The 26,482-nt window shown below is 35.1% G+C and overlaps 1 protein-coding gene across 1 annotated transcript in view; it reads left to right on the forward strand.

Moving 5' to 3' along the window:
- Positions 1-21,688, forward strand: part of fj (four-jointed box kinase) — a 53,866-nt gene extending 32,178 nt beyond the window's left edge. The window contains exon 2 of the mRNA XM_077436354.1: positions 17,695-21,688. Coding sequence (XP_077292480.1) covers positions 17,768-19,774 — 2,007 coding nt within the window. The 5' untranslated portion in view covers positions 17,695-17,767 and the 3' untranslated portion in view covers positions 19,775-21,688. The remainder of the gene's footprint in view (positions 1-17,694) is intronic.
- The last annotated feature ends 4,794 nt before the right edge of the window (positions 21,689-26,482 follow it).

Genomic DNA, 26,482 nt, shown 5'->3' on the forward strand with positions numbered 1-26,482 from the left:
CGATGAACGTCATATTTTTTTTTTATTTCGTTCTTCATTCATTTTTTTTGTTGTTGTTGTTTTATAATCTCGGCAGTTTTGAAACCGAGGCACACCACGGCGTTTCTCTTCCTCGTGATCTATGGAACTTATGGAGACTATAAATTCATATGAAATAGCATCGGAACGACTTGCAGTTTCTCTCAGCGTCGAAAATTACTCATGCCTCACTCGAAAACACATATAGTCGAACCCAAATTAAACGACGTGACGTCATATTTCATACTAAAAGATGAAAATATGCGAACACAATAAAAAGTCGACAGGACCGTTGAGCAATTTAATACTAAAATATTGTCGGAGAGTTTTTGTCTTATTTTTTGACAAATTTATTATTCATAAAAATGTGTACGGAATCGTCTCCACGCACAGTCTTAGTATTACTTATTGTTGTAAATTATATTTATTGATTTGTCGCGAATAAATATGAGGAAAAATTTATATTATTCAAAATAAATTTGACGATACATTGAACTTACAAAATTTAATACACTAGTGTTGTGCCCGTTGATATTTCAACGGGTGGGATTGGACATGAATCGGCACATGAACCACACCCGAGGTTATTGTCGCTGAACTTCAATCATATTCAACCCTTGAAGCCAATTTACATCATCCCTTCACTCCATCCCCGTGATTTTCCCGGCCTTCCACACACAAATGAGCATGTACATGTGTGCAATTTGTTCTTGGGATATACTACATACATAGATATTAGATATAAGATTATGCAACAACTACAAATGTTTGGTTCATAATATAAAAATACTAGTGAAATAACCCGTTGAAATTTCATCCGTTGGTTTTGGAATGGAATCGATACATGAACCACATCCGAGGCTACTTTCGCTAGCTGTTTCAGCATGAACAGCCCTTGAGGTCAATTCGCATCATTCCTTCACTCCATCTCCACGACTTTCCCGGCCTTCCACATATAAATGAGCATGTGTTTGTATGTAGCTTTGTATATACCTACAATATGTGTGTTCCTGGCATATGAATATTGGATATTATAATAGATTAAAAGACAACTAAAAGTGATTACATAATATAAAAATACTAATTTTGTGCCCGTTGATATTTAAACGGGTAGTTTTAGAATGGAATCGATACATGAACCACAACCGAGGCTATTATCGCTAACGGTTCCAGCATACACAGTCCTTGAGGGTAATTAGAATCGCTCTACCCTCCACGCTGCTCCCTCATTCCATCCCCGCACGCTCGCCCGGTTGTCCATGTACAAATGAGCACGTGTCATTCTTATGAGCAAATATCGTCGTTGGTACGATGGTTTTGGCACAAAAAATGATTCACTATTGTCAACCATGCTTTTTTGATCTCTCGCTTTATACAGTAAAGTATACTTATGAGCAGACTTCCTCGTTGGCTTGGTGCTCGTCAAATAGCAATGAACCACTACAAAACAAGAGAGTAAATAGCATGGTTGACAATAGTGAACCATTCTTTGTGCTAAAAAATTAGCAATTTGCTATTTAATAATAAATAAATAAAATAAAATAAAAGCATCGACCGAACGCCTACCTCTGATCATAACGTTGCAAGTATTAGTTACAATGTCACTTCTACTGTCAGTATCGTAAAGGTGAATGAATGTATGTATGTCTATCTGTATATTTAGTGAGTCCTACGACATTCTTCACCAGAGTGAATATTGCTAAAGAGATGATTAAAACCAAAAAGCTGACGATATCTCCAGCCACCATGATCAGGATAATTAATATTTGAGACTTGAGAGAGACGACGGCATAGAAGTTGCCCATTTATTATCATGAAAGTAGTACATATGTATGGACAACGTTATTATGGCACTTAAAACTTTTTATTTGAAATCTTAATACTTGTCCATATGATAAAACATAATACATCCTTTCCGTTTGTATATATGTGCATATATTATTATCAAAAATTTTACTGTACTTATAATATGCCATGTATCACAGGCTTGTTGGGTTAAATACAGAGTTAAAATCACAAGCGTATTAAATAGAAGTTTTGTTAGAAAATTTTTCATAATATGCTCTATTATTTGCAACAAAATCTGTAGACCTTACGTATGACTTTAGGTACCATTTACTGAATTCAAATATCAATGATTTCGTTTATAATAATTACGTATGTAAAATTTGATACTTTTTCATTTGTTTTTTTTTAAATTTGAAAAAATATTTACCATTTTAAATTATATAATATAATAAATAATAATATATAATGGCAGTAAACTTTTCAAAGTGATTATTCATAATCCTGCCAACATTGTATGCTAATATTTGTTATAACGATAAATGATAGACTACTCTATTGAGGTTTGATCTACCATTCAAACTTATTTAATTTCAATTTTGTCTTTTTTTTCATTTTATTTGAATGAATCATTGTATATTACTTAAAGAGAGTAAAGCTTTTCATTTGATCGTGCATATTAAATGTGACGTGGTTTGTTTTTTTTCGGTTTCTGTCATAGAATGACTCCATATTGAATTGCTTTATATAATATTATATATGACGACCATTGTTTATTATTTGTGCGTATTATTATTGTTTGATTTGTTGAATATAAGACAATTCAAGATCTGTAGGGATGCGGAGCATCCGCTCTAAAATCGCCAGACAAATTGAACGACAGATTAACAGACGGCTGCTTTAAATGCAATTCTCGTCTTCTCGAATGATAGATTGCACATCAGATGACGGGTAACCTTTCGATGTGCACAGATGCAATTATTAAAATTGAGTTGGATCTTTCGGGCGAGTTTAATAAGGCAAGATTCGATAAGTTCCGAATCTTGCCTTATTAAACTCGCCAGAGAGATCCAACTCAATTTTAATAATTGCATCTGTGCACATCGAAAGGTTACTCGTCATCTGATGTGCAATCTATCATTCGAGAAAACGAGAATTACGTTTAAAGCTGCCGTTCTGTTGATCTGTCATTCGTTTATCTGGCGATTTTAGAGCGGATGCACCGCATCCGTACAATAGGTAATGCCAACAGGCGACTGCATGACTTTATAGCCACGCGCCAAAAGCGACGAAAACAATAGCTATCTCTTTCTCTCGCATTGCCTCATCGATCAACAAGAAAATCATACTTTGGAAAGTAGAAATGTAATTTGTATGATCTGTAGATAACCTTCTTGAAATTTTTAGGAATGTAATACATTTTTTTTGTGCACCAAACTTTCAAGGGTGTTTATTGTGTACTTTTTATCTGGTAGTTTTGGGTCATTCCATTTATCCCCGTTTTCCTTGGAACAAGTGCACCTTTGGAGTCCGGGTTTTTATTCTTCGTGTGCGACTTGAGTCACGGTCTTGGTGAGAGGTCCAAAGCTCACGCAGGCAAATTGACATTTTTCCATTTTTACACGCAGGTGGTCACCTGGAGCCGTTACTTTTTTTCCCTGTTTTTTGATGTTCACTCTTTTTGTCGCGCACAGCAATAAAGCTGTGACAGTTAAACTGTGCGTGTTTAAGCTCGCCATGATTTATGGACTTCTTTGTGCCCGTTGGACATAAATTAGCATTAAGTAGATAAACATGTCTTTCTCTCTTTAGAGCGGTCTTAGAAGTGTCCACCGAAAAACCAACTTTTACAATTATTACACAACCGGTATTTTTTTATTATCTTCACACATTCGTGCTCTCTCGCGGGCCTGAGACCGAGGATAGCGATCTTTTATGGTCGCACAAGAGGAACAAACGCCGAACAAATTCTGGTTTGATTTAATTTTCTTAAAAGCGTTCGCATATCTGGAAGCAGTGAGGAAACCGTTAATTTTCTTTTATTGAAGTTTTCACAGGTTGTATAACGCATTCTGCAACGCCTTCCCAAATTCAATTCAAACTGGTATTTATTGCATGGAATTTATATGATATTAATTAATGTCTAACACGTCATGCTCAGTCAATTCCAGTGAAATTCTTTAAAATAATCAAAGGCTACCTTATTAGCTGTGTACTGTGATTAAGTCACATAGCAAATATGTATCTATGTATGTATTTCGACGCGCTAAATACAAATGTCTAAAACGAGGCATAGCCAGATTTGTTCAATGTCAAAATACATTTAAAATTTAGCTGAAATATTGCAAAAAAACTTGTATCATATGCGACCCATCTTTCGACAGGAAAGGTTTGAATATCGTAAACTTCTGTATTAATTGAACATCTCGTCATAAAATATTGAAATATCTTATTGCAAGCTTTCGAGCAAATATTGCTAACTTAATTGGAAGTCGTATTCCTGATAAGGATTAGGCCAAAGAACGAATTAAAATATTCAGGTTTCGTCTTTATTTATTCCGTCTTTCGATACTTTTAAAATATTTATCTGGTGTTTTGCTTTGAATATTGATTAAACTAGAGTTTTAAATTCTGCATGTGTATCTTACCAGAATTCACTAATTTTATCAAGTCGATGATTCGTAATTTCATTCAATTCATTTCATTTCATTCATTCTTACTATAAGTAAAAAATCATTACATATTTATTTATCTATACCTACTTACATACTACATACTATTTGATTTTGATTTTTAAGTTATGTTCACAATACATCTTATATCTATTTTAACAGCCACTCAACTATGTACTGATCATTTTCTATTATACAATTTTATTCTATTTTTTAGTTATTAATTATATGTAATATTATATTATTTTAATACATAATAGGAAAAGAAGCTCAAAAACTTATTTACATTTCTTATAATATAAATGCTCATAAAACATTTTATACATAATATTAACCAAATAAAGTCAACGAGTCTTATTTCAATATATTATAATATAGAGAGTATAAATTAATTGGGTTTGAAAATGATTTTTTTCATTTACAAAAGATGCTGTAGGTTTTTCCACATTTCAACCCTTTTTACAAGCTTTTTATTTCATCTAAATATCTATTGATTTTTCTAAATTTGTTAATGTTGAAAAAATGGCATAGTGACTTTATTTCTAACCTATTTAATGCTATATATGCATATGTTCTTCCTAAAAAAAGATAACCATATTTTAGAATATGATATTTAGAATACGAGTTTCCGAGATCGGAGCGAAAGACGCAGCAGTTGCGGTAGAGATAGTTTATAGTTCTTGATCCGTCAACCTGCCACATCCGAAGTAAACACAGACCAAAACCGTCAAATAGTTATACCCATAGGGTACTCTCCGCACAGAGAGATCATTGGTCGATGGGTTGCGAGACCTTATTTACTATTATATACGACTCGTTTATACGCTAAGGCCTTTTTGGCACAAGATCAGGTGACCAGCGCTAGTAAACCAGTAGTCGACGAGCACTAATCCCTACGTTACAATTTATTTTTCCGTTTATTCATATAGGATCCGGATGTGAAGGATTCCAAGTGAAAAGCGCAGATTCAGTCAGATCTATTTATTATCACCATGTCGTCCGGCTTGTTCTCCAACAAGTGACCATAGCAACACGCATCCGGCATACCACACATACTTTATCCCTAGCAGTTTGGCCAACCACACATACGGCTCGTTTAAAAATCATTCCTATATTCATCTATTTTTATTCCTAATTATTTGGTATGCTAAAAATTACTAAAATTAAACATAACTAGCAGAATAGACTAGCGGTTAGCATATAATGCTTTGAGCAAAGTGGTCACGGGTTCAATTCCCACTGGTTTCTGCTGGCCAGACTTTGGATTTGTGACTCCATGTCGATCGTTTCCTATCAGAATTTGCCAATTTATCTGATTGTCATTGAAACGGCTCCAACAAATAGGCAACCTTACCCATTTTCTGGCAAATCTCAAGTTTTCAGCAATCTCGAGTTTCGCTTAATTGTATTAAATGTTGCAAATTTACAAATTTTACCATATATAGCTCTACGGATGCTAATATGTATTTACTTTGTATAATTTTAATAACAATATTTCTGGCCTGGAAGACGCATTTGGGTTACCTGTATAAATAAAACCTTATAAATTAACCTTCCTGGTATAAATAAATAAATAACAATGTTATGATTGTGTGTAGAAAGGATTCTGAAAATATGAGTCATCTGTACGTTTTGGCTCTACATAGTTGGAATAGATATAGTCAAAATTTAAGCTCGAATTATAATGTTCTTGTCAGAATGTAATCTAATTTAATCGATCTATTCTTTTCTATCATCATTATTTGTATGTACATATGTTTAAAAATTCAATTCAGTGCTGCCATCTATTGTGAAATTCCTCACTATGTCGATTTTTGATGTTCCATTTGTATGTTTATTTACATATATGGACATAAATTTGTCAGCGTTTGTAATAAAGGACGACGATGATATTCAAGCGAGGATATCCATATATAATATAGTATGATATATGCATGTAGGAGAGTATCTGACCTCCGAGACAGCGTCGATAGCGTATCTGCATATGCATACAATTTGCGCGATACCATTCCTCATTTGCTCCCAATTATTTCAGGTAAAAATCAACGCAAAGGCACACACGACTCCTCACCTCATTTCCATATTGGAGACCCGAGTCAAAACAGGTATATCACCTCTCTCTCGGCAGAGTGACTTTGGGTGAAATTAATTAAGGGCCAGCCCACGATACGAGTTAACATTTGCTCATACGCGGGGTTGTTTGTCGGCTGATCCTCTTTTTTTCCCATCTCGGTCTTTTGCGGCTCACCGCGGCAAAGTGACCATTTAAATGTTAACACCTGCTATAAAGGTGTAGTACAACCACAAAGAGGTAATGAGGATCCGTGCAGTGCGTCCGACTGAAATATGCGAAGCTCTCGGGTCATCACTCCATCGCTTCAACGACATGTTTGTTTGTCCGTCTGTCTTCTTTTTAGTATTATTATTATTTATTTTATTATTTCAGAACGTTTTTAACGATCGCCAGAATCGACGTGATGGCTTTATTGGTATCTAGCGAATAAGACGTGGAACGCACTTAAAAAGAAGACGGGGGGAAAAAAAATGCCTAAATAAATATATATATTGTCGCGATCGAAACTGGTTCAAAATATTCTCGGCGAATGTGTGAATTTTATGGTGTTGTCTCGTACCGTTTTTACGCCGCATCGAAAAGACAATTAATAATGGAATCAAAGCGTATAAAAAGCGGTCCGGCGATCACATTAACCGGCGCATCGTATACATATATTTCGCATAAAAAATATTCCTACAAATCGAGCATAAACGCTACAAGCATAAATCTTATCGAATTTGTATAAGAATGTTACATTTTACATACTATGTATGTATATACCTATGTAAGGTACGTTTTATACCTACTATAATATAATGTGTGAGTGTAAACTTTTTTCGAAATAAAATGAAAATAAACATACATACATATATACGCGGTCACACAATTATAAACCGGTCTCGAATCGTAAATCATTTGCGTTTTGTCCGACCAACTTTATTTATTATAAATTTGACACATTTTATAAATAAAAATTAATTATTTTGAACCGCGGTGAATTATTGGCTTCTCTTCGACGGATAGACAATACTTGTCGCAATTTATTTTAAATAAATTTTGGCCGTTGGAATTTTTCGGGGATAGATGCGATCTGGACACTCTTTTATTGGTACAAGTTGTGGCCTAAACTGTTTCATTATGAATTATGTGTGAAACATTCCTTAAGCGTAGGTATTTGTTATATATTAAATGCTTCTCCAACATCGTAAAGATTATTTATAAACGTATCTGCTAGAAACGTTGACCTCATATTTTAATATATACATACATTTATTCAACTATGAAAATATTTAAGATAATACAACTGAAATCCATTCATAATAAAACAACATAAAGTGGACGTAGATATCTATGTCTTATTTTATGTGAGTAATATTTTTGACTTTCATTCACCTTTATTCGTACAATGTAAAAGTATACTAACAAATTCTGATAACAGTTGCTACAATATACTGTTGTTTACTAATATGAAATTAAATGAGTTTGTTTAAATGAGTCGTTATATTTAAAAGTGGCGGAAATCCAATTTTCAGTTGCAAAAACACTATTTCTGTTTGATTTAATCCACAAATTGGTATCACTTATTTTAATTCGATATATCCAGAATCTCGGAAAAGCAGAATAAACGTATTACAGGCCACAAGTTTTTTTAAATATTGTTAAATGCAAAACATTATATTTAATGTTTTAGATATTTCGAAAAGAAAATATTATTGTGAAATATTGCGAGATATTAAGAAAAGTAATATTTATCATATGACGTATATTTTGTATATAATATATGTATCTATATAAAAATGGAAGGAATGTTTGTATGTAGATATGTATGTGTGTGTTTTTGATTGGAAAAGTATAGAGATATCAAAAAATAAATATTACAATTGTCAAAAGTGTATAAGAATGTAACAGATCGCGTCGTGAACACTTACATACATAGAAATTCTTTATTATCAATTCCTTTCCAAAACCACCCATTTAAATATCAACGGGCACAACACTAATATCACATAATAATGTAAAAGTAATAATCATTAAATTAAAAATCTAGATTTTTGGATTATCACATAATAATTAAATGAAATGTCTTGATTTGGAACAAGTATAAGGGAAAACATTAAAAAAAAAAGCCGTTTTCATTATATGTATATTCGGTTTCATTATAACAAAATTCTAATGGAACCGACTACAGATCAATCATTAACCGCAAATTACAACATTTATTTCCGTAGCGAATACGGATCTTTTTGTATTCTTAAACGCCAAATGAAAAAGTGATCAAAACCGTTTAAATTGGCGTATTTGCAAAATGCAACATCAGCATGATGGGCATTAAATTATTTACGCTTCAAACACCAGTTTGCGCAAGTTCAACAATGCACAAACAGGCATTGTATTTTAAATAATATATACTTATTTTTTATATTATTATTCTACTCGCGCTTTACAAAGGGCTTTAACTCGACTGTAAACATATAAAATTGACCCTAAAACTAAGTTTAAATACTCAATGACTCCACATTGTATGTAGTTAAAAGTTGTGGAGAATTAAATTGATGTGGATATAATATTATATGTAAATTCACAATATGGGATATAATCTAGCTCTTCATCATCATCTTCTAGTCATTCGCCATCCACTGCTGGATGAAGGCCTCTCCGTCACGTTTCAACTGGTCTCTGTTTTGCGCAACTCTCATCCATCTCACTCCATACATTTTCCTAATTTCATCTACTCATCTTCCCTGCGGTCTTCCTTTTACTCTTTTGCATTGTTTCGGGTACCATTCTAGCATTTATTTCCTCCACCTTTCGTCCATTCTTCTAGCCACATGGCCCGCCCATTGCCATTTCAATCTCTTCACTCTATCCACTATATCCACAACCCTTGTCATACTTCTCACCCACGTATTCCGTTTCCTGTCTTTCCTCGTTATGCCTTTCATTCAAAGTTCCTTACTTATTTGAATGCATTGGACTTTGTGTAGCAGTTTGGCGTTCAGTGTACAAGCTTCACATCCATACGTCATCACTGGCAAAACACATTGATCGAAGATCTTTGTCTTCAGGCTTGGTAGTACATTTGTGTGTTTAATAATAAAAGGAAAAATAAGTATTGTCAGACGGAGCATCTCAGGCTAAAAATACCTTCTTAGAAAGACAAAATCAGTTTTGATTATAAAGATCATCAATGTAGACTTAACCCTTTGAATGCTGATCAACGCAACTTGGTGAATATAGTTCTTATGTACGTCAAATTTGAGACAATTCAGGCAAAAGTTTAATCCTATACTAGTATTGACGAAGACTCGATTCCTTCAAATCATCTTTCTATTCTTCTTCTTTGCCTCATCCTAATTAGTCTGGTTGTTTAAGATTTGAGACCAAGCACTGCAGATGAACCTTTCTTGTATTGTATTGTATTAGGTTATCATCAATGTAGACTTAACCCTTTGAATGCTGATCAACGCAATTTGGCGAATATAGTTCTTATGTACGTCAAATTTGAGACAATTCAGGCAAAAGTTTAATCCTATACTAGTATTGACGAAGACTCGATTCCTTCAAATCATCTTTCTATTCTTCTTCTTTGCCCCATCCTAATTAGTCTGGTTGTTTAAGATTTGAGACCAAGCACTGAAGATGAACCTATCTTGTATTGTATTGTATTAGGTTATCATCAATGTAGATTAACCCTTTGAATGCTGATCAACGCAACTTGGCGAATATAGTTCTTATGTACGTCAAATTTGAGACAATTCAGGCAAAAGTTTAATCCTATACTAGTATTGACGAAGACTCGATTCCTTCAAATCATCTTTTTATTCTTCTTCTTTGCCTCATCCTAATTAGTCTGGTTGCTAAAGATTTGAGACCAAGCACTGCAGATGAACCTATCTTGTATTGTATTGTATTAGGTTATCATCAATGTAGATTAACCCTTTGAATGCTGATCAACGCAACTTGGCGAATATAGTTCTTATGTACGTCAAAATTGAGACAATTCAGGCAAAAGTTTAATCCTATACTAGTATTGACGAAGACTCGATTCCTTCAAATCATCTTTTTATTCTTCTTCTTTGCCTCATCCTAATTAGTCTGGTTGCTAAAGATTTGAGACCAAGCACTGCAGATGAACCTATCTTGTATTGTATTGTATTAGGTTATCATCAATGTAGATTAACCCTTTGAATGCTGATCAACGCAACTTGGCGAATATAGTTCTTATGTACGTCAAAATTGAGACAATTCAGGCAAAAGTTTAATCCTATACTAGTATTGACGAAGACTCGATTCCTTCAAATCATCTTTTTATTCTTCTTCTTTGCCTCATCCTAATTAGTCTGGTTGCTAAAGATTTGAGACCAAGCACTGCAGATGAACCTATCTTGTATTGTATTGTATTAGGTTATCATCAATGTAGATTAACCCTTTGAATGCTGATCAACGCAACTTGGCGAATATAGTTCTTATGTACGTCAAAATTGAGACAATTCAGGCAAAAGTTTAATCCTATACTAGTATTGACGAAGACTCGATTCCTTCAAATCATCTTTTTATTCTTCTTCTTTGCCTCATCCTAATTAGTCTGGTTGCTAAAGATTTGAGACCAAGCACTGCAGATGAACCTTTCGTGTATTGTATTGTATTAGTTTATCATCAATGTAGACTTAACCCTTTGAATGCTGATCAACGCAACTTGGCGAATATAGTTCTTATGTACGTCAAATTTGAGACAATTCAGGCAAAAATTAATCCTATACTAGTATTGACGAAGACTCGATTCCTTCAAATCATCTTTTTATTCTTCTTCTTTGCCTCATCCTAATTAGTCTGGTTGCTAAAGATTTGAGACCAAGCACTGCAGATGAACCTATCTTGTATTGTATTGTATTAGGTTATCATCAATGTAGATTAACCCTTTGAATGCTGATCAACGCAACTTGGCGAATATAGTTCTTATGTACGTCAAATTTGAGACAATTCAGGCAAAAGTTTAATCCTATACTAGTATTGACGAAGACTCGATTCCTTCAAATCATCTTTCTATTCTTCTTCTTTGCCTCATCCTAATTAGTCTGGTTGCTAAAGATTTGAGACCAAGCACTGCAGATGAACCTTTCGTGTATTGTATTGTATTAGGTTATCATCAATGTAGACTTAACCTTTTGAATGCTGATCAACGCAACTTGGCGAATTTAGTTCTTATGTACGTCAAATTTGAGACAATTCAGGCAAAAGTTTAATCCTATACTAGTATTGACGAAGACTCGACTCCTTCAAATCATCTTTCTATTCTTCTTCTTTGCCTCATCCTAATTAGTCTGGTTGCTAAAGATTTGAGACCAAGCACTGCAGATGAACCTATCTTGTATTGTATTGTATTAGGTTATCATCAATGTAGATTAACCCTTTGAATGCTGATCAACGCAACTTGGCGAATATAGTTCTTATGTACGTCAAATTTGAGACAATTCAGGCAAAAGTTTAATCCTATACTAGTATTGACGAAGACTCGATTCCTTCAAATCATCTTTCTATTCTTCTTCTTTGCCTCATCCTAATTAGTCTGGTTGCTAAAGATTTGAGACCAAGCACTGCAGATGAACCTTTCGTGTATTGTATTGTATTAGGTTATCATCAATGTAGACTTAACCTTTTGAATGCTGATCAACGCAACTTGGCGAATTTAGTTCTTATGTACGTCAAATTTGAGACAATTCAGGCAAAAGTTTAATCCTATACTAGTATTGACGAAGACTCGACTCCTTCAAATCATCTTTCTATTCTTCTTCTTTGCCTCATCCTAATTAGTCTGGTTGCTAAAGATTTGAGACCAAGCACTGCAGATGAACCTTTCTTGTATTGTATTGTATTAGGTTTGCTTTCCATTAATAAAGATAATTCCGTAATCTCAGCAGTCCGTTTCCTTTCATCAAAATCATCAAAAAAGTTTTGTGTCCAGCTACGAACATTAACCAGCGGCGTGGACTAGTGATTAGCATATTATGCTTTCGAGCAGAGTGGCCTCGGATTCGAGTCCCATTGGAGTCCCACTGCTGGCTAGACTTTAGTTTATGACTCCAAGTCGATCGTTTCTTATCAGAGTTTGCTATTTTTTTCTTTATTTACGTATGGCAACTTCTTTCACTAAGAAGATTATTGCTAAGAAATCAATAAGTATATTAAAATCAATGAGAATACAACATTTTAATAACTCCAATGCAGCACTCCAAAAGTCCTGAAAGTGACTACGATCCAATCTGTAGTCACTTTCAGGACATTATTGATCGATTGAGAATGATAATCTTGCACTTAACAGTTGAAGGGCAGCATAAACGAATGTGCGTATTTGAGTATGAGTCATCTTAGCACCACTTAGGATTAAACTTTCACACCTTAACCCGTCCCATTAGCCGTCGTATGAAATTCCTTTGACCCAATAAAGATTCCCAAGATTACCTCGGCTCAACCGGCCAATGATAGATACGCTTTGAGGAAGGCTCGCTCGCCGTTAATGACGATGTAGTTTTTTCTTTTGGTTTTTTTTTGTGTTGTTCTTATTTGGAGCTCGCGTATCGCTGGTCGCGCGCCCCTGGGCGTGGTCACCCATTAGTGCTCGTCAGCCCGTTTGTTTATAATTAAGTAAAACACTGGCCATTAAAGATCACGCCCGCCCATCCTCACACCCCGGCCTCAGTGTATATACCTATATAATATACGAAGATAGTGCAGGATGCCCAATAATTACATGTAACACGACTTAATATGTTCCTTATACATATGTATATCTCACAACTTTGAATCAATTACCACTATTTATAACAGAATTTTAATATAGCTTTCTATCTCTAGATGAACGCCCATAGTTTTGCATACATATGTAACCAACTTACTCACTTGAATATTTTTTTAATATGAAATTTTCTACTATTAGTAACGATAAATGAAGATTTGTGATCATGTGGAAATTCGACATGGAGATTTTGGTTGATTTGAACTCAATCGATCACTTATCACTAGAGCCCGGACCCCGAGGGGGCTGTTTATTGTTAAAATGTTGTAAATGCATTGTTAAAGTTTTGCCGAACCTTTTTTACAAAGGATTTACAACAATTGAACAATAAACAGCACGCTTCCGGTCCTACCTCTACTGCTGGCATGCGTTGCAATTCCAGAATAAGGCATGCAATTCCCGTTCCCGTTCTAGTTCCCGTTGCGTTCCCGTTCCCGTTTCAAGTGATGGTTGGAGCTCTACAAACGTCTCTTCAAACCAACTGGTATCATGGTTACCAACAAACACATTTCCTCGACTACACAATGGCGTTTCAAACTTTCGCGTCGGTAAAATCGTAATTACTTATTATAATATTAGTTATATTATTATTAAGCGGTTTTTTCCCATTTTTCTTCACAGTAAGCTTCCCGAACATGCATACAACAAATCCTGAAAGTTCTATCGTAATCGGTTGAGTTGTTTAGGAGCCTATACGAGACAGACAGACAAAGAGACATTCATTTATATATGTATGTATATATAGATGTGGGTTTTAGTATGTGTGTCTGTGTATTTCGGAGATAATTTGAATACCGTTAGTCCTGAAATATTTATCTTTTATCGGAAGTGGTACTTCCACTTATAGGTATCCTCTTTTTTATAAGTTTTTCAATTCAGTTATCTCCGAAACCGTTCAACGGATTGGGCTGAATTTTTTTTGACATTTATGATGAATCAAGAATACGGAGTATTTGGCACTTGAATTTTCGTTTACGTGTGTGACTGGGTGGATTTTTCCAGTGCCAAAAATTGCGTGCTCGAGATTATCGAGACGTGTGCGAAATTGTCACAAAGCCGGTGAATTTCATACATTGATATTTTTTTTTAAATATTTTTACATCTACCAAAAGTAATTATTTCATTCTACAGAAGCAAAACAAATGTTGCTGTATTGATCTGTATATTTTTGACTTTTAAACTTCGCTAGATAATTAATTATAAGTATTTTAAAACAATAAAAAATCAATATAAAGAAAGTTCCATTCCACCAGTTAATCAGAGGCTTTTCTCCTAATGCACAAATAGAGCACTACGGTTAATTTTAATTCGCAAACAAATGTAAATAGTATTAGGAACTAATCATATTTACTACGTTTTATGTGTTTTTATTGCTCTGGATAAATTGCAACGGTCTATTTAAAACATACTTTGAGATGGTTGATGTGTATCTACCAAATAAGGCAATTGATGTATTGAAAGATCAATTTGAATTAAATTTTCTATAAGAAGATTCTACCCACTTTATCTTTACATACAATTTGGAACTTTTTAACAAAGAAGCATCCGATTAATTTTAATTTTCAGCACAAAATTGATCTATATAGCAAACAAGATGCGTCGAAAGATTCTTCTTTGTATGTAGAAGTATTGGAAAGTTGAAATTATCATATTAACTAATGAGTTAGAGTTGAGTTTAAACATCAAAAATTCATACCAGACAATTACGTAAGCTCAATATTTACAAAATTTTACTTAGAAGCTTTCGATAAGGCAATGATATGTTCTGGGTTTGACGTCTCGACGAAATTCGCGACTGTTTTAATTTAAGCATGTACGAAAGACGAGATATTCATTGGGTTGCGCAGATGACATTTCGATGTGCATTGATGATTGGCAATTATTAAAAATGGAGTTGGATCTTTCTGGCAAGTTTAAAAAGGCAAAAATCGAGACAAAGATATGAAATGAGCATGCAGCCGCGTCGTTTGCATGGATTTGTAGCGGAGCGATATGTTCTATGTGAGTTTTGTTGACTAAGTTACCATAATTTCTATAGTTGTAATTAATAAGTGTCCATTTCCAGTGCTTCTTCATGTAAATATTAGTTACAAAGTGGTCGGTAACGTTGATTTGATTCCGATCAATCTCGAGCTTCGACTGGACCATCTAGGGCTGCCCCCCATAAATTTGGCGCGCGCGATCTACCGTTCGATCTCGATCGACTTTATGGGCACCCCTGGTATAGTAGATACATCACCCACTGGCAAATGTGTCCAGCGTTTCCCCATTGTGATCTGAAAATTTATTCGGTATTGTTGGCGAGCGTGTGCCGCGCGAGAGATGCTGTGTGTGTGCCGTTCGTTTATTTTTTTTAACGAGTCCCGATGGCATTTATGTGGGAAACGTTGAATTATAGAGACGACTTCTTCTTCTTCGACAACAACGTACGGGTCCAAGAACGTGTTTATGTATTATTTTAAGAGCGTTGCTTTTTATGTCTTAATTTTATTTAGACTATGGGAAAATAGTCGGACTGATCGATCGACTTTTTTTCGATATTAATTCCTTTGATATGTACGCGTCGTACGTTTTAGTGTGTTTTTTATTTATTTATTTATTATTTTTTATTGTTTATTTTATTTTGAACGAAAATCGCGCATCTCCACGAGTTGTAAATCTTGGCGAGCGCGTTTCTTAGAAGCGTCGACGTTTGACGGCAACACGGATTTTTATTGGGGAAAAATTTATGCCCCGATCTGTGTTTGCTCTCCAAAGCCGTGAAAATTCGACGACTCTTAAAATTTTTCGAAACGCTCTCCAAAAACCTAGCCTATAAAATAATAGAATACATTTTAGATTTGGAAGAAACCGGTTTTCTTTTGAGATGGTTCCTATATTATACATGCTTATGTGTAATATAATGTCGAGATATAATACAACAGCCTCCGTTGTATTTTTTTTACAGGTGTGTGTGTGTGTCGGTCGTTGGATTTTCTTTTGTGTAACATGTTTACTTTACGGCATAAATTTTAACTTAGCACGTAGTTAACATGTCGATGTCCTACAAGCAATTATTGATTGTGCACTAAAAGCGTGTGGCTCGTTACCGATATTTTAGCGATGCTAAATCTGCTAATTTTTGACCGTTTGCATATTTGGACGTTTTAATTTATGGCGCGGATTAGTTCTTAATTTATTTTTATTATTAAAATCTCTGAAAACTCTATTGAACCGAAGTGTTTTGGATTTTTGCTTTCAATGCTAATTTGAATAAAATTTTCCATTAGTATTCCTTGGCAGTAAAAACACACTTTTATAACAAATTTTCATTGATAAAATCATACTAAGATGTCATATATTTTATATTTTATAATTCCCATCAACACTAATGTTTTCCTAAATATTTAAGAGATTTAAATTTATAACCTAAGCAATACAAATAAGTACCTTTTGACATAAAAAGTACACACACATTGATAGATTTAAATCTGTATTTTGATATTAATTGCCTCAAATGTTTAAAATCAATCGATTTGCATCTATAAACATACATTAGGCATACCATACAGTAGACGTACTTAGTAATTATATATATAAAGGGAAAATTATAGACATTTCCAGTAGCAAAAAAAGCAAATAGGACGAATGAAATTAAGATGGAGTGCATTTGTTTGAATGAACGCCATTTTTAAATCAAAATTTAATCTTTGTCTGAAGAAAAAGATCTTCGATCAATATGTTTTGATGTGAAACCTGGACATTTAACGACAAAATTTTAATGTATTTAAAGAAGTGTGGAACGCTGTATGCTGGGCATAACAAGTAGAGATAGGAAATGTAATACGTGGGTGAGAAGTATGTCAAGCGTAGTTGATATGATGGAGAGAGTGAAGAGATTGAAATTGAAATCAGCGGGTCACGTAGCCAGAAGAATGGACTAAAGAAGTGCTGGAATGGTACCCGAGATAATGTAAAAGGGTACAAGGTAGGACACAGGAGAGATGGGTGAATGAAATTAGAAAAAATGTGTGGGATGAGATGGATGAGAGTTGCCCAAAACAAAGTTGAATGGTAGCATTTCATCCAGCAGTGAATGGTAAATGCTGTACATGATGATATTATTATTATATATTTGTAAAGATGTAGGGTGATTTTTTTGTATGAAATGTATAGTTGAATGTCTATATTTATATAATAACATTAAAATTGTTTTTATGACGCTGTCGTTTCAATGAAGGAAACGACCGAGTGAAGAATGCTTGAAAAATTATGGTGAATAAAAATTTCATTAAAAAAACATCAGTCGATAGTCGGTTGTAGTGTGTAATAAAAAAAAAACAGAAAAATAAAACGAACATAAAATAATAATAAATTTTAATTTGTTTCAGATATTCAGACGATTAAATGGATGTCATCAAAGCCGTGTAAAAAATTCGTCAATCGCATTAAATCAGACTTACGATGAGCAAGAAGGACAAGAATGAATCGATGGATGGCGATAACAATCAAATCGACAATGAATGCAATAAACGCACGATAAAAGTTTTAAGACAAAACATGGAAAATTCCATCGAAGCGGGATCCAGTAGCGCTTTAGACAATTTGAACGTCGGAAACTGCTATCGGAGCATCTTAATCGAAGACGACGTCGATTACAAAGATCTTCAAATCCAAATGCACGCCGGCCAGGGATTCCGCGTGAAAAACTGCTCGGAGGAAACAGAAGAAGACACCAGGAGGAAGGCCATGTTCCACCGAGCCTACTGCCGGGAGAGTTTCAGCAGGAGATTTCAGAAAGTGAACTTCGACGCCGATTCGTACGCTCTGTTAAATTTAATGCTGGGATTGAAGAGAAAATCGTCGCTTGTTTCCTACAAACACCTGTGTTTGATCAGCGTGCTGTTCGCGTTCGCTCTAGGCCTATTGTTAGGTATATTTATTCCGTTCAGTTACAATTACGTGACCAAAGACGTTAAAAATTTAAACAGTGCCCAATCGGACAATGTTACGTTGTTATTGTTAAACCAAAGTGTAAATTTCACAGACTTATCCACAGCTAGTTCTTTAAATGCTGCATTGAACACTACGTACGAGAGGACATTCCTGCCGTACGACAGCAAGAGTAATTTCGTTGACAGTATTAAAACGGTGCGCAAGAAGGCGGCCAATCAAAGAAAAAAGTCGATTAAGTTGAATAGACCAAAGAAATTTTCAAGCGTATCCTTCGTTGATGATTTAGAAAAGATGCAAACAAATGACAGGCAAAGTTTCGATGCGAAGAAAAGCGATGTTCTCAACATGACAGACGTTGATGACAATGCTGATAATCCTATAGATGAAGATAACATATTGTACAGGAACGTTTTTTGGGGTCCAAAGATCGAGAAGGCTTTGCCTGCCGGTTTCGGCTCGCACAGCAATCACGAGTGGACTGATTACATGCAAAAGACTTCTGCAATCAAAATGGAAACGGGTTGTGGAAGGATGCAGAATCGGCTGGTGACTTTTTTAGACGGTAGACAAGCGTGCGTTCGCTACAGGCAGAACACAGATCAAATCCAAGGCGAATTGTTCAGCTTTTACTTGGCGCAACTGTTGAATTTGCCAAATTTAGTACCGTCCTTGGTCAGCTTGGTCAATCTGACTGATTCTTTGTGGCAAAACGTTGCGACCGATATCGGATCTGCTCAATGGAACTCGAACAGACCAGTCGTGATGACGAAATACATATCGAATATCGAATCGGCGCATATACCAGAACAGTTCAAGCCGACTGAGAGGCACTTGAACAAGCACGACATACTGAGGATGATCAAGAGGGATACGAGTGGCGAGGAGACGTCCAAAGAGGATGGATTCCTGCTGAAAAAAATAGCGGAAAGTTTAACTTACAACAACACCATCAACAACGGCGTAGAAGAGGCCCAAAACGAGAGTGCGAATCGAGAGGCATTTTTTGAAAGCATAAGCGAAAAAGTAGGAGGGGACACATTGGACAGGCTCGTGGAGTTGGCTCAGTGGTCCGATTTGATCATATTCGACTATTTGACGGCCAACTTGGACCGGATCGTCAACAATTTGTACAATTATCAGTGGAACGTAAACATAATGGACGCACCTGCCCACAATCTCGCGAGAAAGGTTGACTCGAATCTGCTGCTCTTTTTGGATAACGAATCGGGCCTCTTGCATGGCTATCGGCTGTTGCACAAATACGAGATATACCACTCCCTGTTGTTGGACAACTTGTGCCTGTTCCGGAAGTCGACCGCGGATGCCGTGCAGACTTTGCAGAAGTCCTCCAACGTTGGTGATATCTTGAACGAGATGTTCAAGGCGAACAACGACATGGCAGTGCAGGACGTGTTGCCTCCGTTGCCCGAGAAGAGTGTCAAAATATTGAACGAGAGGATTTCCAGGGTCGCCTCTCAGATCAAAAAGTGCCAGGAGCAATTTGCAGCCAGATAATGATCGCTCGGTGTAAATATTGTGCAACGTAAATTATGTTATGACACTGGTATGATGTTTGCTTCATTATCGTGTGATGGATTGTCGACAAATAATTGTGTGTTTCAGCGCCGAGGTGTAAATTTCGCGTCGAGTTTTATTATTAATAAAATTGATATGTGAATAAATTCAACGCGTAATTGTATTTAATGTCCGTAATGCACTAGTCACCGATCGCCATGTAGATAGAATTATTTAATAAATATAAAAACTTGTACTGAAACAATTTTTTTTTACTTAAACAGTGTTTCTTAGCTTTCATTACATATGTTTTTTTAATTTAAAATTGTAATGCAGATGATCTGCCTTTGTGTTTAAAAAAATACTGGCACTATTGATAGCATATATTGAGACATGCACTTACCAGTCATGGCTGTCGGTCAACTTCTGATATTTCATTTGAATTCATTGGCTTCTTCGAACACTATTCTTCAAAGGACTAAAAAGTTTCTATAGCACTGTTGAGAATTACTTTTATAATATTTTTAATTAGACGGCTTTTATTCAATTTCGAAATCATTCGAATCTTTGACCTTTTCAATCAGTTGCCAGTTCTAAATAATTGTCATTTGTATGATGAATCAAAATGTTAGTATTGCACAGTATTTATAGTACATTTTAAATAGCAAGCATGGGTTAAGAAACACTGATGTACCGTAATTGAAATGTTTGTACGCGTAATAAAATCTTGTCAGTACTTACATATGTTGTAAAATTGTAAAAACATTGAGTGTTATTTGATTGAAATGGTGTTTATTATTGTAAAAAAAGTAGCTAGTTGAAATATATGTATGTAAAAAGTGTATCAAATCATGACGTATATATTAAATATTGTGATTTTCATTGTGTAAATTCAGTATGAATTTTTGTTATAAAAAATCTGCTTGAAATATTTTCAGTGATAATTTCGGAGACTTCAACGCGTGGTTTCACAAGAAACCTACAATATACATATTTCATTTGTATTTAATTTTTCCGTAGCCTGCTGTTATAATTTAAAACTCCTTGCTTATTTTTATAGAAATAGATTATATTGTCATTAAACAATTGCCAATTGTAAAATTTAACGAGTCAATTGTCGCTTTAATGCTTCGGTTAGGTTTCTAGTCCTTTCGTTTTAATTCGTTTATAATTTAACCGAAATGCGTGTGATATAATAATTAAATATGAAAATTTTCTATTGTCTAAATTATTTTTCAATATCGATTAAGGACGCGTTGACAATAAATGTAACGATTAATTAAATTAATAATACAACGTAACAGACTTGCGCATTCGATACGGCGAATGTGGGATTATTTTACACTCGGCTTGTGTGCGATAAATTAATAAAAAATAAATATTCTCTAAAACGTTGGACATTTGCATGGGATCGTAATAAAAATCGGAGACCAAGCTCAGCATGCGACCACCATGACGTCACTCTTGTGTATTATTAAATATTATATCTTGCCATTAAAACAAGAAGTGTGGTGTATAAAGTACTTATGTTCCTCGTTCGAAACGATTGCACATTGTTTGTACATCATTTTTTTACACCTGCCTACGTTACATAAAGTTGTCTCAATGGGATGAAAAAAAAAACACTGTTTGATGATCGAGTACGTAGTAACATGATCATTATCGCAGCATTTACACAGTTGTTGGTATTGTTTTCGATTTTTAAACAGTGAAAAGTTCATTATTAGATTGCACTGTATGTCTTTGTTCAATTGTATATTTTGAAATTTGCTTATTGTGATGATATTTTATGTATTTATATGTTTTATGTCTTTAGTGTACCTATTGTAAATGTCGTATGTAATGTAAATAAAATTAAACGTCTTAAGTTTGAGATATTTATGTACAGATGTGTCTGAACTTTGTTCTTTTTGTAATAAAAATTAAAGATAAAGAAAAAGACGTGTTTTTATTGTACATGTTGAAATTATGACAAGATCGTAAAAAAAGACAATATTTTCAATAGTGTTTTTAATGTTTGTTTTAACGACTCTCAACGTCAATGTATTTGATTATTTTTATTATCACAAAATAAAAGCATTTTGATGAAATACGCGTCCTAAAATTTAAAATAAAATAACACACACATACACTATTAAAATTTTTGGTCTATTAAGCCAACACTGACTATAAATACACAAGACTTCCTTAATGTGAAAAAATTGAACACCAAATATACACACGCAATAACCTTACCAAAATAATACTATCTATATATGTAGACGTGTAGCTTAAATAAAAAAAAATATTACCATTCAATTAATGCATTTTATATGTAAAAGAAATCTTCGACACAAATCAGATCAAAGTTTTAAAAAAAATACAACTTGAATACCAATTATATATGCATAAGTTCGTTTCTTATCGTAACATATCACACATATGTATATACCAAGAAGACCTAACAGGTAAACCCCAATACACCTTCCTAGATAATTAATTACAAACATTGCAGCATTTTTTGTTAGATAAATCGCTGTATTTTGAGAGGCTGAAGAACACGAAATTAATTAATTATTTATTAAATTAATTAATTGAAATTAGTAATTAATTAATTAATCCATCTATGGATTTAGACTTGTACATATTATACATAAATCAAATTCAGATATTGGTGACATAATTGGTAGAATATTTTTTGCCAATTTGATGGAGGAACCATTTCAACAATGAAATCAGATAAGTTGGCAAAGTCTGATTGATAGGAAACGATCGACTTCACAAATATCCAAGTCTGACCAGCAGCATTAAAGTCTAGCACGGGATTGAACCCGGTAACCTCTCAGTGCTTAACATAAATGCAACCACCGAGCCATACATATTACTGGCTACAATCATTTAAAGTGACACAGTGTAGGTAGCCGCAGTGGTGTCACATCAATTTTAGAACAACCTCAATTTTTGAAAAAATATATACATTTTGTTTTCGTCCAAGGCACTATTACATGAAAGGTCATTAAATTTTGAAGATTTGTATAATTTTTTACTATTTACATAACGGGTTTCCGGAAACTTTTGATTTTGAACAACGGATTTCCGGAAACCCGTGGAAACCATTAGGGTGACACCACTAAGGTAAGTACAATAATGAAACTTTAAAAAATGATTGACACTTCCCCATGCTTATAATGGGTCTACCCCACGGGATCGAATATGAAATGCACGAAAAACCAAATATCGGAAGGCAAAGATCGAAAATCGAAAGATCTTAGGTCGAAAGATAAAAAAAAAAGGATGCATGGTAAACGGTACATACTCACGTACATCCTCACTTAATTTGCGCAAGCAGGATACAACAGGAACAAGAGGAACAGGCTTTTCCTTCCGTATTAATGTGCGCGCGCAGAATACGGGAGAAAAAGCCTGTTCCTCTTGTTCCTGTTGTATCCTGCTCGCGCAAATTAAGTGAGTATGTACCCTTTAACATTCACCCTTTTTTTTTTGATCTTTCGACTTAAGATCTTTCGATTTTCGATCTTTGCCTTCCGATATTTGGTTTGTCGTGCATTTCACATTCGATCCCGTGAGGTGCACCCGCTTATAATACACATTCTAATTAATCGAATCGATTATCAAAGCTCCGGAAATGCTACTAGAAATAACATTATGATTTATTTTAATTATAAAAGTATACATTGTGTGAACAATGTATGTATTTCTTCGTGCGCGTCAACATCCGAGCGTTATCTTGGAGATTTCCAGTTTTCGTACGAATCACATTTTGAAAAGAGCGTACAACAAGCACATAAGTGGAAGAGCGACGACTTCCTCGAAAGAGAGACGCGCCATGGAAATGTGGTGAGTGTTTATACAAGACTGAGACTTGACAACCGCATGAGGTCTTCAAGTTATTTCAACTCCAAACAACAAAAAAAATAAATAATAATATATTCATTTTTATTTTGAGCGAGAAGGTGAAAAAACGCGTGAGATGACGAGGAGATGGTGGTGGAGGAAAAAATGCGAGGTGATATTACACGAAATTTTCCAAACGCTCTTTATCTACGCAACGTTGCATACGAAGTGAATAAATCTGCTCGCGGGCCGGTAAACGATACAAAATGTGACGTATGAATACGTTGATTAATAAAAGCTCGTGGGTGCCGCAGATAAAAAGCTCGACGGTCACGACTCCCAAGCCCAAACATGACACATAAAACAAACAAAAATCATACGTATACATACACACACATATATAATAATAAAAATAAAACTAAAAATAAATAATGCGTGCGGCTAAGTGATGGGTTTAAGTGGCCGCGCGGTGCATATGTCACATCGCGGTATGCGGCCCGGGACCCGAGGTCCCCAGCCATTCAAATGAATTGCAAGATATAATTCGAAATGGAATGTGCATCCCCCGCAGATAAGGGGCCTTTAATGCAACCACGTCGAACGATATTTATTTCGCTGTGTGTCACCGTTCTTAAAATCGGGTCACCGCTGATACCATCTCAAGCATGAGACAAAAGCGAGCGCCGTTTGCCGATCGATGACGATTCTCTCGACCGAGATGATTGTCGAAAGGGTTGTAAAAAGCGGGGCCCGATTTATTACGTACCTGTGTGCTGCTTATTCAACTCCGGGAGTTAAGTGCCGTGACTGGTAAGGTGTGATGTTTCTCTGTAACGAGGCGGTCTGACACCTTCCGCAACCTTTGGAACTGTTAAAGAGGAAACACTCGACCAGCATTTTTTTTTCAAGTTGTTGCCTAACAAATTGCCATATTTCGTAGACTGATTTTAACGACGAACAACTGATGAACTCACAACACAATACGAATCAGCCAAGAAAAAGCATTTTATTTTTCATATAATATATAGCCAGCAGTTTGGCTTAGTGGTAGCGTATATATTTAGCACCACTGAGGTCAAAGGTTCGAGTCCTCGCCACTGCTGGTTAGATTTGGGGGTTTTGTGACTCCAAATCGATCGTTTCTCTATCAGAGTTTGCCAATTTTATCTGATCATTGCTGAAACGGTTCCTGAAAATTGGTATTAGATCTAATCCTGTTGTCACAAAATCTGCCTGTGTATAATTTGTAATAATTATACACAGTAATCTGAAATCTATAGATGTCTCTATAGACATCTCTATAATTTCGTATTTATTTATGTATAAAAAAAATTGTATACAAAAAAAATCTAAAAATAATCCATAGATGTCTCTATGATTATTATTTCTGATTAATTGTTATATGCTATATATTCTGATTGTATATGTATGTATTACTGTATTTCTGATTTCTATATATGTATGTTTATGTATTCTGTATTTCGTTAACGTACCCCCGTCACATTGGAGCAAATCTGTAATGGCGAGTGTATATTGATTTGTAACAATAAAATAAATAAAATAAAATATAGCTGGACAGGGAAAGTAGAAAAGTATGATTAAATTAAAAATAGATTAACGTAGATAAAACCAAACTAATGTTCAATAGTTATTGCATGCCTGATAGCATCCCATTAGATGATAAACCAGTAGAAGTAGTAAATAATTATTTATATTTAGGTCAAATAATTGACATATAACAAGCATCTCAATCTTCATACGCGGTTGAGATTCGCGAAGAGCTACTAGGTCTGGACAGTATTACTACACGGATGTGAGACGTGGACTCTGAAAACTAAGATGTTCAGCCGCATTGAAGCTTTTGAGATGTGGGTCTATAGGCGTATGCTGAAGATTCCGTGGACCAAAAAGATATCAAACGAAGCTGTCCTCGGCATGATGGGGAGAGGCAGGGAACTTGTTTCTGTCATCAAGCGGAGAAAGATGGAGTACCTCGGACACATGATACGGGGTCCAAAATACGAATTTCTCCGTTTGATAACCATGGGGAAAATAGAAGGAAAAAAACGGATTGGCAGGAAAAAGTTATCTTGGCTTCGAAACATGCGTATGTGGACCGATATGAGCGCCGAAGAGCTGTTCCGAGCCGCTGAAGACCGATGCGGATATATTCAAACAATCGACGAGGTGGTCGCCAACGTCCGGATGCGGACAAGGCATTAACAAGAAGAAGAATTGACATATCTGCTAGTAAAGATGAAAAGATAAAGAAACGTATGAAATTAGGATGGAGTGCATTTGGACGGATGAACGCTGTTTTTAAATCAAAAATGCCGCTCTGTCTGAAGAAAAAGATCTTTGATCAATGCGTTTTGCCAGTGATGACGTATGGATGTGAAACTTGGACACTGAACGCCAAGATGCTACATAAAATCCAATGCACTCAAAGAAGTATGGAACGCTGTATGCTTGGCATTACGAGGAAAGACAGAAAGCGGAACACGTGGGTGAGAAGTATGACAAGAGTAGTGGACATAGTGGATAGAGTGAAGAGATTGAAATGGCAATGGGCGGGTCACGTAGCTAGGAGGATGGACGAAAGGTGGACAAAATAAGTGCTTGAATGGTACCCGAGAGAATGCAAAAGGGTGAAAGGAAGACCGCAAGGAAGATGGGTGAACGAAATTAGAAAAATGTGCTGGGTGAGATGGATGAGTGTTGTGCAAAACAGAGGCCTTCATCCAGCAGTGGATGGTGAGTGGCTGTAGATGATGATGATTTTCAATATATGAGCCGTTATAAATTAAAGTGACATATGATGGGCTGAAAACCAGACTGGTACTAGTGACATTTAAAAAAAAGCTGGTTTAAATG

The sequence above is a fragment of the Arctopsyche grandis genome, chromosome 8 (assembly GCF_051622035.1).
Source record: "Arctopsyche grandis isolate Sample6627 chromosome 8, ASM5162203v2, whole genome shotgun sequence".
NCBI lineage: Eukaryota > Metazoa > Arthropoda > Insecta > Trichoptera > Hydropsychidae > Arctopsyche > Arctopsyche grandis.